The sequence below is a fragment of the Brassica napus genome, chromosome A7 (genome assembly GCF_020379485.1).
Source record: "Brassica napus cultivar Da-Ae chromosome A7, Da-Ae, whole genome shotgun sequence".
Classification (NCBI taxonomy): domain Eukaryota; kingdom Viridiplantae; phylum Streptophyta; class Magnoliopsida; order Brassicales; family Brassicaceae; genus Brassica; species Brassica napus.
This window is the reverse complement of record NC_063440.1, coordinates 14,734,577-14,746,865: the sequence shown is the minus strand read 5'-3', so window position 1 is coordinate 14,746,865 and position 12,289 is coordinate 14,734,577. Positions and strand designations below refer to the sequence as shown.

The 12,289-nt window shown below is 36.8% G+C and overlaps 2 protein-coding genes across 6 annotated transcripts; one reads left to right on the top strand and one right to left on the bottom strand.

Annotated features, from left to right (window-relative positions):
- Positions 1-5,690: 5,690 nt before the first annotated feature.
- On the bottom strand, positions 5,691-7,243 carry LOC125575065 (dephospho-CoA kinase-like). 3 transcript variants are annotated; one of them, XM_048736856.1, is made up of 5 exons: positions 7,044-7,238; positions 6,910-6,933; positions 6,637-6,758; positions 6,297-6,442; positions 5,691-6,226 (listed from the first exon to the last, which is right to left on the bottom strand). In XM_048736856.1, exons 3-5 carry the CDS (start codon positions 6,742-6,744, stop codon positions 5,782-5,784), a joined length of 699 nt encoding a protein of 232 aa, XP_048592813.1. In that variant the 5' UTR covers positions 6,745-6,758; positions 6,910-6,933; positions 7,044-7,238; the 3' UTR covers positions 5,691-5,781. The 3 variants fall into 3 exon arrangements, with proteins under 3 accessions (XP_048592813.1, XP_048592812.1, XP_048592814.1); XM_048736855.1 differs by having other exon boundaries at positions 6,637-6,752; positions 6,910-7,243; XM_048736857.1 differs by lacking the exon at positions 6,910-6,933 and having other exon boundaries at positions 7,044-7,235.
- Positions 7,244-7,785: 542 nt separating this feature from the next.
- On the top strand, positions 7,786-9,322 carry LOC106358428 (60S ribosomal protein L10a-2). 3 transcript variants are annotated; one of them, XM_013798226.3, is made up of 6 exons: positions 7,786-7,895; positions 8,085-8,122; positions 8,249-8,468; positions 8,552-8,717; positions 8,820-9,025; positions 9,100-9,322. In XM_013798226.3, exons 2-6 carry the CDS (start codon positions 8,118-8,120, stop codon positions 9,151-9,153), a joined length of 651 nt encoding a protein of 216 aa, XP_013653680.1. In that variant the 5' UTR covers positions 7,786-7,895; positions 8,085-8,117; the 3' UTR covers positions 9,154-9,322. The 3 variants fall into 3 exon arrangements, with proteins under 3 accessions (XP_013653680.1, XP_022544607.1, XP_048592815.1); XM_022688886.2 differs by having other exon boundaries at positions 7,862-7,918; XM_048736858.1 differs by lacking the exon at positions 7,786-7,895 and adding an exon at positions 7,929-7,947.
- Positions 9,323-12,289: the final 2,967 nt, after the last annotated feature.

Sequence of the window (12,289 nt, the reverse complement as noted above, 5' to 3'; positions counted from 1 at the left end):
ATTGGGCTTGGGCTTTGTTGTTGTCTTGGGCTCAGCCTGACTAATACACCCCCTCAAACTTGGGGTCGGAGGAACAGAGACACCAAGTTTGTCCCGCAAACGGAAAAACGCTTCCTGACCAAGCGATTTTGTGAAGACATCGGCCAGTTGCAGAGAAGCGGGTATGTGCTTAACTTCCAGCGTCTTGAGAGCCACTCTCTCACGCACATAATGATAGTCGACATCAAAATGTTTAGACCGTTTGTGGAACATGGGATTTGCAGTGAGACACACGGCAGAAAGATTATCACACAGAAGAAGTGGCATGCGCTGTTGTTGCAGACCCATCACTCGAAGCAAATTTTGCAACCAGACAATCTCAGAAGCAGCAAGGGACATGGTCCTGTACTCAGCCTCAGTAGAAGATTTAGAAACTGTTTCATGCCTCTTAGCAGACCAAGAAATGACATTGGAACCTAATAGAGTGCAAAAGCCACCAGTTGATCTTCTAGTTTCAGTGCAACCTGCCCAATCACTGTCGCTGTAGCAGACAAGTGTGGAGTCTGAGGTAGCATTGATGCCAATTCCCATGTTCAGAGTTCCTTTAACATAGCGAAGGATTCTTTTGAGTAACATGAAGTCGGAGCCAGTAGGTGAGTGCATTCTTTGACAGATATAATTGACAGAGAATTGTAGATCCGGTCTAGTGAGTGTTAAGTACTGCAGTTTACCTGCAATGCTCCTGAAGTAAGAAGGATCAGAGAAAAGTTCATCTTGACCGGGAACAGTGGCCAGTTTTAAAGGCAAAGGAGTGGGCATCGGAGCGCAATCTTTCATTCCTGCATTGATTAAGACATCAGAAGCATACTTCTCTTGATTGAGAAAGAGACCATTCGGAGTTTGATGAACTTGAATCCCAAGGAAGTAGTGTACAGAGCCCATATCTTTCATGCGAAACACTTGACTGAGCTGAGCAACAAGATGATCCAGAAGCGTATTGTTGTTGCCAGTAAGAATCATATCGTCCACGTAGAGGAGAAGATAGATAACATCTGAGCCATGATGATAGATGAATAAGGAAGGGTCAGGGAAACTGCAGATGAATCCGAAGTCAAGCAAAAAATTGCTAAACTTATCAAACCAAGCACGTGGAGCTTGTTTTAAACCATAGATCGCCTTCTTGAGCTTCCAGACGTAGTCAGGTTTGTTGGGGTCGACAAAACCAGGCGGTTGTTTCAGAAACACAATCTCCTTTAAATCTCCATGCAAGAAGGCGTTCTGAACATCAAGTTGTTTCAGGGACCATTTCTTTGTAACTGCCACATGAAGAACAGTCCTAATTGTTGCTGTACGAACAACTGGACTAAATGTTTCTATGAAATCGAGGCCCTCCTCTTGCTCATTGCCTTTTGCTACAAGTCTCGCTCTCGGTTTGAACACAGTACCATCAGCGTGGTATTTTGTTTTGTAAATCCACTGACTTCCGAGGGGGTTCTGACCATCTGCAGGTGGCACAAGCTCAAATGTTTCTGTCTCAACCATATTATCAATCTCAGTTCCCATTGCACCGTTCCAGCCAGGATGACGCAAAGCAGCTTTGAGAGACTTGGGCTCTGCATAATCTTCTTTGACTGTGATGAAAGCATATCGTGGATTTGGCTTGACAATGCCAGCACGAGATCGAGTAGTCATGGGATGCTCATCATGTGCTTGAACCACATCTTCTTGAACATGTTGAGGAGACTGTTGTACATTATCTTCCTCAGACTCACTTGCTGAGGAAATATCAGGAGTTGCAGGCACAACTAGGACTGGGACTGTGACTGGGACTGTTCTGGCTGGAGGTTCTTCAATAGGAGAGACAGACTCAGAAGCAGAAGATGATGCAGGCTGAACGTGTGCAGCACGCCATGCTTGTAACAACGATGAGTCAGAGGCCTTGTGAAACCGACTATAAATATCAGCAAACGGAAAGGAGTTCTCGACGAAGATAACGTGACGACTGATAAACACTTTGCCAGTGGGAGGATAAAGGCAACGGTATCCTTTATATTTCTCATTATAGCCAATGAACACACACGGAAGAGACTTTGGATCAAGTTTGTTGGCCATGTAGGGCCGCAAGGTAGGGAAACATTTGGAGCCAAAGACACGAAGAGAAGAGTAGACCGGGACAGAGTTATGCAACAACTCATATGGACTCTTGTGATCCGAAAGAGCGGAAGAGGGAAGAAGGTTGATCAGAAAATTCGAGGTGAAAAATGCCTCGACCCACAATTGCTGTGGAACACGTCCGTGATAAAGCATTGTAAGACCAAGCTCTGTAAGGTGACGATGCTTCCGTTCTGAAAGACCGTTTTGTTGCGGCGTGTGTGGACAGGAGATCAGCTGTCGGATTCCTGATTTGGCCAGATGATCGAGAAACTTGGTGTTGACAAACTCACCACCACCATCACACTGAAACTGTCTGATTTTTCTCTGAAACTGAGTTTCAACCAACTGTTGGAATCGAGTAAAGACAGAGAAAAAATCTGACTTGAGCTTTAATGGATAAAACCATGTAAATCTTGTGAAATCATCAATAAGAATAACATAGTATCTGAACCCTTGAGTAGACACAACAGGACTAGGACCCCATAAGTCACTGTGTATTTTCTCTAAAGGATAAGTAGAAACAGACTCTGAAGAAATAAAAGGGAGATTACAGCTCTTCCCGACTGGACACGCATCACATACTAACTTTGGACCAGACTTATTGAAAGCAATAGCATTATTCCGAGACAGAAGCTGAAGAATATCCATGTGTGGATGCCCAAGCCTCTGGTGCCAGACATCCTCACTTGTTGCACGCTGCCTAGACGAGTAGAAAGCCTGAAACTTAGTATCCTTCAGCAGATAAAGATCTTTACGTCTTGTTCCTCTGGTTATCACCTGTTTGGTTACTTTGTCCTTAATCAACACAGATTCATCATCAAATGTAAGTTCACACGGATAATCAGTGGTGATTTTAGACACAGACAATAAAGATCTCGTTATGCCAGGACACACTAAGACATCATTCAGAGGAAGGATACCTTTAGGAGTGTGCAGAGGAATCGATCCAACGTGAGTTATAGGCAGAAAATCTCCATTCCCAACGATGACCTGATCGTGACCCAGATAAGGCTCAGACGACTTCAGCTGAGAACCATCGTTAGTTATGTGAGCTGTAGCTGCGGAGTCTGGATACCATTCGTGTCCTGAGTACATGTCTTGGTCAGATAGCTTTGCAGTAGTAAGAGCATTGTGTTGGACCTCTGGAGACTGATAGTTCTGGTCAAAGCGATTGTAGCAACGAGCTGCAGAATGACCGTAGCGGTTACAAATCTGACACGTAGGTCTTGAGGAGGAGTTAGAGCCTGAGAACTGTTGATGAAAACCCCTTCCTCTAGTAGAGTACGAGCCAGAACCTCTGCCTCTGTTTCCACGATTGTTGTAGTAGCCTCTTCCTCTGTTAGAGTAGCCTCTGCCTGTGTTGAACGCCAAGTGAGGTGACACTTCCGGAGCTTGATTGTATACTTGTAACTTGTCATCAAAGTTCACCAATTTAAACACCGCGTCTTCAAAGCTCATTGCAGGGAGAGAGTCCATCGAATGTTCAATGACGGTACAAATGGACTCGTACTCCTTTCCCAATCCACTCAAAGCTCCATAAATCTTCTCTGGATCTGAGACTGGACAGCCAATGGAGTCCAACTGATCGCATACACTCTTAACTTCATTTAGATACTCAGTCATGGATTTGTTGTCTTTCTTCAAGCCCTGAAGTTTTCTTTGAAGATCCAACTTTCGAGTAGAAGAGACCCTGTTGTATTTTTTTCCGAGACTAAACCAAACCTCATGTGCAGACTGAAGCCCATACACAGACCGCAACGCGTCTTCAGTTAACGATCCGAACAACCAAGCCATAACCAGTTGGTCACGTTTAACCCATTTGACGAACTCTGGATTGGCCTCCTCTGTGACTTCGTCACCACGTCGGACAGAGACAGTAGGGAGAGGACGAGGGGAAGAGCCATTGACATATCCTAGAAGAGATTGGCTGGAAAGAAAAGATTCAAACTGAGTTTTCCACAACAAATAGTTGGTGGAAGACAGTTTCAAGGTAACACACTGAGAAATGCTCAACGTTGGAGCTGACAAGGGATCTGTGAGTTCAGCCATGGCTCTGATACCATGTGAATCACAAGAGCCTTATTGAAGAAGAAAGAGTTTTGACTGCAACACTTTTATTCCTTTCAACTTGATTATGAAGATACAACTCTAACTCTATTTATATGCCAAGCACAACCTCAAAACCCTAATGAACCTCTACACGTGTTTGGAGGACATTGAATCTATTCTTTGTTGCAAGGTGGTGAGCTGTACGCGGTGCCAAAGTGGTCCTGCTCGTCGTACGGTTTGGCTCTGCAATATGAACGTTGAGAGGTTGAGCTAAAGCAGGCTTTGTCTTCATCTTTGACTGGTCTCCGAAACTCATATCATTGGGCTTGGGCTTTGTTGTTGTCTTGGGCTCAGCCTGACTAATATTAGGTGTTATTAAGTAATTCATACGACTAAAACACAGTAAAAATAAATGTATTTACAGGAAACTTATGAACCGGTTTTGTAAACAAATTTTATAAACTGGTTTTGTAAATGAGTTACAATATTATTTCAATATATGTATTTAATAATTTAATTTATATTTTTGCAAATAGATTTCTATTTAATTTATTATATATATATACATATATATATATATATATTTTTGAAATAGCCATGACTAAACCATGACTAAATAGTGGCTAGATATAGCAAAAATTATTTTATGGCAAAGCTGTGGATAAAATAGCTACAAAAATGTTGTGATAAAAATATGAAAAAATAACCACATTAGCCATAATTTGTTTCTAGCCGCATATTTTTTTAATCGTGGATCGTGGCTGTTTATTTTGCATAGGCACGCTTTTTGGCGTGGCTATATCAAATATTTCTAGTAGTATTAATTATTAAAAAAAAATAGTTACATAAAAATATAAAACAAAATTTAAATATTTTTAAAAATTCTAAAAAAATCTTATAAGATGTTTTATATTTAAAATAGTTAACTAATTTCATTAACATAAAAAATTCTGTCGAAATATTTGTTTTATTATTATTTAATAATTAAATAACTAATTTAAAAAATATAAATAAATAATGTGTTTATAATTTTACTTTTAAAATATAATAAAAGTGAAAATTTCATTTTAATATAGTATTTAATTATATAATTTAAATATTTAAAATAGAAATACATAAATTTTATAAATATTTAGGTTATTTTCTTTTAATAACTTTAAAACATGCACTATATAAATACTTTAACTATTATTTTATTCTTTATTTATAAATTAGGTTTCGGGGTTAGAGGGTTGGTTTAGTATTAATAAGAGTTTAAAGTATAATAAGACAAAAGTATAGGTCTGTAAACACAAATCTATTATCAATATGACCTAATTAGACAATTCATTTTCAATTTTCTACTGCACATGAGACAAAAATTCTATGCCATATGAGAAACTTATTTTGTAGAGTTTAAATTTGGTAGAGTTTTAACTTTATTTTGAAAATAGAACTTTTAAAGTCTAGAGACCTCGACGCAGTTATGAACCTATGCTAAACAAAACTAAGAGTATGGATCGTACGTGTTCATTTGAAAAAGATCTACGTCCACTCTTAAGTGTAGCCAACACAGTATTATAAGCAATTGCTAAGAGCGTGTTTAAAAAAAAGCAATTGCTAAGGGCCAATACTGAAATGTTTGCAAACAAAGAGTCCTGAAGTCACCAAACCAAGAACCGAGAAGGTTCCTTGTCTTGAACGCCAAAACTCAGTCCAAGTCAGTGGTCTTCTGATTTCAGACAATACCTTACTGAACTGTTGGTTGAGGTGGTCGAGATCTCCATTATTCTCGATCACAACATCAGCCTTGCTTCTTTTCAAATCCAACGACATCTGAGCCATCACTCTGTTTCCGGCATCTTCCTCGCTCAGTCCATCTCTCCCCATCAGTCTCTTGAGCTGAGTTTCTTGACTGACCCACACGACAACAATGGGTTTCGTCCATTTATCCATCTTCACTTCGAACAGCAACGGGATATCGACAACGATCACTTTAGCTCCTTTCGCCCATTGTTTCAGAATCTCCCAAAAGATACCAGTTGATATGTATGGAGCCATCAGCCTATAAAGCGTGAAAGAGACAAGTTCAGGATCTCATCGCTAGAAAGGGAGTTGTCGAATCCTTTACTTACTTGTTTAGAAGTTGGCGCTTGGAATCTGAAGAGAAGACCATCTGACCGAGTTTTGGCCGGTCCACTTCTCTACTAGGAAGAAGAATCTCCTCCCCGAAAGCTGCAACTACTCTTTTCCATCCACCGCTTCCTTTCTTCAACACATTCTACAGATAAACATATCAAGGAAACGAAGTCTGTTATGAATGTGAATCTTTTCATTAAACTTACTGTAGTTAGCTAACCTACACCTCTAACTGCACAACAGAATGCTAACGTACACGGTTACTAACATACACCATCACTCTGATAAAACACACACTAAATTGCATCTACAAAAGAGAGGAGGATGTTTTGTTACTCGTGCAACGACATCAGCGTCAACAACGGGAATGCCACTAGCCTTAAAGAGGTTGGAGACTGTACTCTTCCCAGACGCTATGCCTCCCGTTAGCCCTACGATTCTCATTCCCCTCTCTGCTCCTACCAAAGTTGAATCATTTTAAAGTTATATTCACTATATAGTTATATAACAAACTATAATCTCTAGCATCAACCAATCAATGTTGTATCTTAAAACACTAGTTACTCTCGAATCCATTAACTTCTTTATAAGTAGGAAGATGAGACCAACCTCAAACAATACGAAGAGCAGATCCTAAGAACGTTTCCAAATACAATCGAATTTGTCCGTCAATCAATAATAATCTCGGAAACCGTCATCGACAAATGAAAACAATAAGAGAAAATAGGAAGGGATGGTCACACGATTTCAAGGGACGCTTCTGGTAAATCCACCGGCGGAAACAATCGGAGATGATTGGAATTTCCCTCTCAGATCTCTATCTTTCTGAAGGTTTGTACTTGGTACAATCTGTAGGCCTGGGCATTTCGTCGGTTCGGATTCGGATATTTACTGGACATATTTTCGATTCAGTCTGCTTCGGATAGTTTTGAGTTCGATTCAGTTTGGATAGTAAAAAACTAGGAACAGAAAAATATCTGAAAAAATTAGCTTCATTCTGGTTCGGATTAGGATAGTTCGAATAATTCAAATAAAATATCGGTTATTTAGATAAAATATCAAATAATTATGATGATTAAAATAACAAATTTGGATATTTCGGATTACTTTGAATATTTTAGATAAAACTATCCGGATAATTTCAGATACTTTCGGATAGTTCGGATACTTTATAATAATTTAGTTATGCTCAATTATTTTTGGATATTTATAATAGATTTTTAAGTTAAAAATATATATATATTTAGTTATGTCATATATATATATATATAATTATTATTTTTATATATTTGGGTATCTGTTCGGTTTTTGATTTGATTCTGGTTCGATTATTTCGGATATAGAAATATATGAACTATTCGGTTCAGTTTTAGTTCGGTTTTTCGGTGTTCTTTCAAGGCGTACGATCTGGTTCATATACGTGACCCAAAAAATAAAATGAAGCCGAAAAATATAAAATGGGCTTATTTACTAAGGACTTTCTACGGCCCACCAATATAATAACGGCCCATGTAGCTAGGTTTTTGTCTCTCCCCTCGTATAACTTCTTCAGCCGCCTTACAGAAGGTTAGAGCTTCCTCTGCTTCACCTTTCAGGTTCGTCATCCTTCCTTTATCACGTACACTCTTCTCATTCCATAAGCACTTTGTATAAAGTTATCCCAGTATAAAGTTATCCCAATTGAAAATTGAGCTCATCTTTCCTCATACATTTCTCCATTTTGAGCCTATCTTTTCTTCATACATTTTTCCATTTGATCTTACTCTTTGTTTCCTCGTTTTCAGGCTCAGAGATTCGTCAATTGAGAGCAACTCAAGATGAGGTACCTTTTAACATCTCCCAATTGCCTTACAGACCGATCTCAATTGCTATTGCCTTTTTTTTTTGTCGGATCATAAAAAGTTGATTTTGGCTTGCTCATTGCGTTTGATTATGTTTTTGTGTACAGTAAGCTTCAAAGCGAGGTTCTTAGAGAAGGGATCACAGCTGTTAAGGGCAAAGCCGATGAGAAAAAACGCAACTTTGTCGAAACGGTTGAGCTTCAGATTGGTCTCAAGAACTACGACCCACAAAAGGACAAGCGTTTCAGTGGTTCTGTCAAGCTCCCTCACATTCCTCGCCCTAAAATGAAGATCTGTATGCTCGGAGATGCTCAGCATGTTGAGGAGGTGATTTATAATAATAATAATATTCTGAATTGGGCTATAAATGATTATTAATGCAAAAAAAGTATTTGGGGTTAATAAATTAGGCTGAGAAGATTGGACTAGACTATATGGACGTTGAGGCTTTGAAAAAGCTTAACAAGAACAAGAAGCTTGTTAAGAAGCTTGCCAAGAAGTACCATGCGTTCCTGGCTTCTGAATCGGTCATTAAGCAGATCCCTCGTCTTCTTGGTCCTGGTCTTAACAAGGCAGGCAAGTAGTGTCTTGTATGTTTTTTGAATCAGTTTTGATTGTGATTTTTGGATTTCTTGTTGGTATGAATTTTCTTTATATGGTGTTTTGATTGGTTTACAGGAAAGTTCCCGACGCTAGTGAGTCACCAAGAGTCGTTGGAAGGGAAGGTGAATGAGACAAAAGCGACAGTGAAGTTCCAGTTGAAGAAGGTTTTGTGTATGGGTGTTGCTGTTGGTAACCTTTCCATGGAAGAGAAGCAGCTCTTTCAGAATGTTCAGATGAGTGTTAACTTCCTTGTCTCGCTGTTGAAGAAGAATTGGCAAAACGTATGTATAAACTATCTACAGTTAGTCTATCTGAACCGCTCTCTAATCTCCTTTTTTATTTTAATCTTGTGCAGGTAAGGTGTTTGTACTTGAAGAGCACCATGGGACCACCACAAAGGATCTTTTGAGCTCTCTGCTTTTTTAATCTTTGGAAATTTGCTTTGCGTTTTTTGTTTCAAATATCTAGTGCTTCTTGAGATATATGGTTCGGATTGATTATAACGGAACTCAGGTGCTAGTTTGCTTTTCGTTAAAAGACAAATATAATATATGCAATGTTTGCGTTTAAAGCTTCAATCACGTCTCGTTTCTGGTTTTCCCATTACCCTTTTATTGACTGGTTACAGTAGAAACGGTTCACAACTTAAGCGCAACGATGAGAGGATGCTAATTGCATTTATTTTGTTGAATCGTTTGTGTCGTCCAAACCTGAGCTGGTCCTGAATAAATCAAGTCGGCCAAGAGAACGGTATCAAAAGAAAGAGAGTAAAAAAAAATGGGGGAAGAGGTTGGAATACTTTCAATTAAAGGAGATAGATGAAGAAAGCTATAGCAACTGAACTTGAAACAAGTACTAGTGATTGGAAATACATAAATTCCATGTCTAAAGAACACGAGAAGGTTGATTCAGAATTTTATTATGTGGTTTTATGGCTAATACAAATCCTTAACAAATGATACAAACTTGCATATTCTAAATTTCCATCGTTCTCTGGCGTTTAATTGGGAATTTCACACATCTCAGCAAACAAGGTACAAACATTCTTATTAAAGTTCCCAAACCATACATGATACCACAAGAAGTTATTACAACATTTTTCAGATTTTTTTTGGACCTGGAACTTTTCATCTCCACTATTTTTCGTAAAAAATGTTGATTCTCAAGTTCCATATCACTAGCTTCATGAACTTTGAAATTTGTAAGGATAAAAATTAAAAAATGTCTCTCCCTAGGGCCTTAGCGTTGCATACGACCAATGGCATGAGTGAAGGGACGCTAGGTCGTACGATTATAATGCCAACTCACACGACTTAAGACCATTAGGCAAATTAAGTATTCATTAAAATATATATAACACTTACTATTGTTTTCAAAATTATAAAAAGGGTTTTTAGTAATTAAACCCCTCAACTAAAGATGAATCGTAAAAAAAATCCTCAACTAAAAATCCTGTGAAATAAACCATCAACTTTAGTTCCGTTAACATATGTTACCCTCCGTCTAAAAAACCGTGACGGAGGGTGACATATGTTAACGGTTTATAAGTTGAGGGTTTATTTCATTGGATTTTTAGTTGAGGGGTTTTTTTACGATTCATCTTTAATTGAGGGGTTTTATCACTAAAAATCATTAAAGGGTTTTTAAGTTATTTATTATCATTTATACATTAATTTAGATTGATTTGTAAGCCTTTAAAACTAATTTATATTTTTAATACATTAATCTATTATAAAATTAATTTATACATCTTAAATTAATAATTTTCAACACGACTTATAACTTATTATAACTTCAAAATATTAAATTATTTGATATTTGACAATAGTGATATAAAAAAATTGTGTGTTTATATCGTCATTGTCAAATATCAAATAACTGAAAGTTTCTAAGTTATATTAAATCTTAATTAGTGTCGAGGATAATTCATCCATGAAATCAATCTTTCTATTTGGAGTAGGACGTATTTTTTCTTCTTTTCATGATTTTCGTCATCCGGCTTATACTTTCCTATTTTCCTATATTGTTCTTGATTTATTGTATTACTTTATGTTTCAAATATATTATTGATCAAGAAAATAAAAATATAACGTAGTTATTCCGAAATCAATGAGAATAAAAATAATCATGTATTATTTTGGAAGGGGGGGGAAGTATGAGCCGGATGACAGAAATCATGAAAATAGAAAAAAATGCGTCATACTCTAAATAGAAAGATGTGTAAATTAATTTTATAATATATTGACTTCATGGATGAATTATCTCGTCACTACTTAAGACTTAATATAACTTAGAAACTATAAATTATTTCATATTTGACAATGACGATATAAACACACAATTTTTTTTATATCATTATTACCAAATATCAAATAATTTAATATTTCAAAGTTATAATAAGTTGTAAGTAGTGCTGAAAATTATTAATTTAAGATGTATAAATTAATTTTATAATATATTAATGTATTAAAATTTATAAATTAGTTTTAAAGGCTTATAAATCCTAAAACAATGTATAAATGATAATAAATAATTTAATAACATTTAATGACTTTTAGTGATAAAACTCCTCAACTAAAGATGAATCGTAAAAAAAACCTTCAACTAAAAAACCAATGAAATAAACCCTCAACTTATAAACCGTTAACATATGTCACCCTCCGTCACGGTTTTTTAGACGGAGGGTAACATATGTTAACGGAACTAAAGTTGAGGGTTTATTTCACAGGATTTTTAGTTAAGGGTTTTTTTTACGATTCATCTTTAGTTGAGGGGTTTAATTACTAAAAACCCTTATAAAAAGTATCGACTATTGGATTTTTTTATTTATTAACACGGTAAAGTTTAAGCAGTTGTGACGAGCACATGCGTTATTTGATTTCAGACAAACATTCTGTCAAAATCCCATCAGACTGTGCAAGTTGCAACTTGTGCTAAAACTTAAAATACATCTAGATCTAAACACATCGAATTTTACATATTCAACACTTAAAAAAATAATTACTACAGTATTATTTAAAATCTTTCCAAAACGGCATAAACATTCAATTATATCAGTGACTGCGAAAAAAAATTCGTACGACCGAAACTACTATACTAAGACTTAGAATGATGTATAGTCCAGTTCCAGTTACTTTGCTTCTCCGAGCCCAGCATGAATATGAAGAAGGGAACACAACCGAATCACTTGTCATAACTACGGATCCGACACTCTTCGTCATTGGCTTATCCTGATTAATTTTTCTTCAATTTACTTTATTGCAACGTTCTTTGAAATCCAAACTTACCAAGAAGAGACATTACTGAGACCACCATGGCCTCAACCAGAAAGCAACAAAACGGGCCCGATAAAATAGCAGCATCGACACCAGATTAAGCTCTGGCCTTCATAAAAATATTAGAAAAACATCATTATCGATGGGATCAAGGGACTACCAACATCACTGGGATAAGGCTATTTTTCAAGGGGTGCCACCAACATTACATATTCAATACTTGATCATCGTTTTATAGAATTTCTCATTTTTATAAATATAATTAGGATA

Excerpts from the sequence above, each read along its gene's own strand:
- LOC125575065 (XM_048736855.1), bottom strand. The coding sequence starts at position 6,744 with ATGAGAATCGTAGGGCTAACGGGAGGCATAGCGTCTGGGAAGAGTACA. Across the intron at positions 6,443-6,636 it reads ACGCTGATGTCGTTGCACGA|AATGTGTTGAAGAAAGGAAG; the intron begins GTAACAAAACAT and ends GTTTATCTGTAG. Across the intron at positions 6,227-6,296 it reads AAGCGCCAACTTCTAAACAA|GCTGATGGCTCCATACATAT; the intron begins GTAAGTAAAGGA and ends CACGCTTTATAG.
- LOC106358428 (XM_013798226.3), top strand. Across the intron at positions 8,469-8,551 it reads ATGCTCAGCATGTTGAGGAG|GCTGAGAAGATTGGACTAGA; the intron begins GTGATTTATAAT and ends TTAATAAATTAG. Across the intron at positions 9,026-9,099 it reads TGAAGAAGAATTGGCAAAAC|GTAAGGTGTTTGTACTTGAA; the intron begins GTATGTATAAAC and ends AATCTTGTGCAG.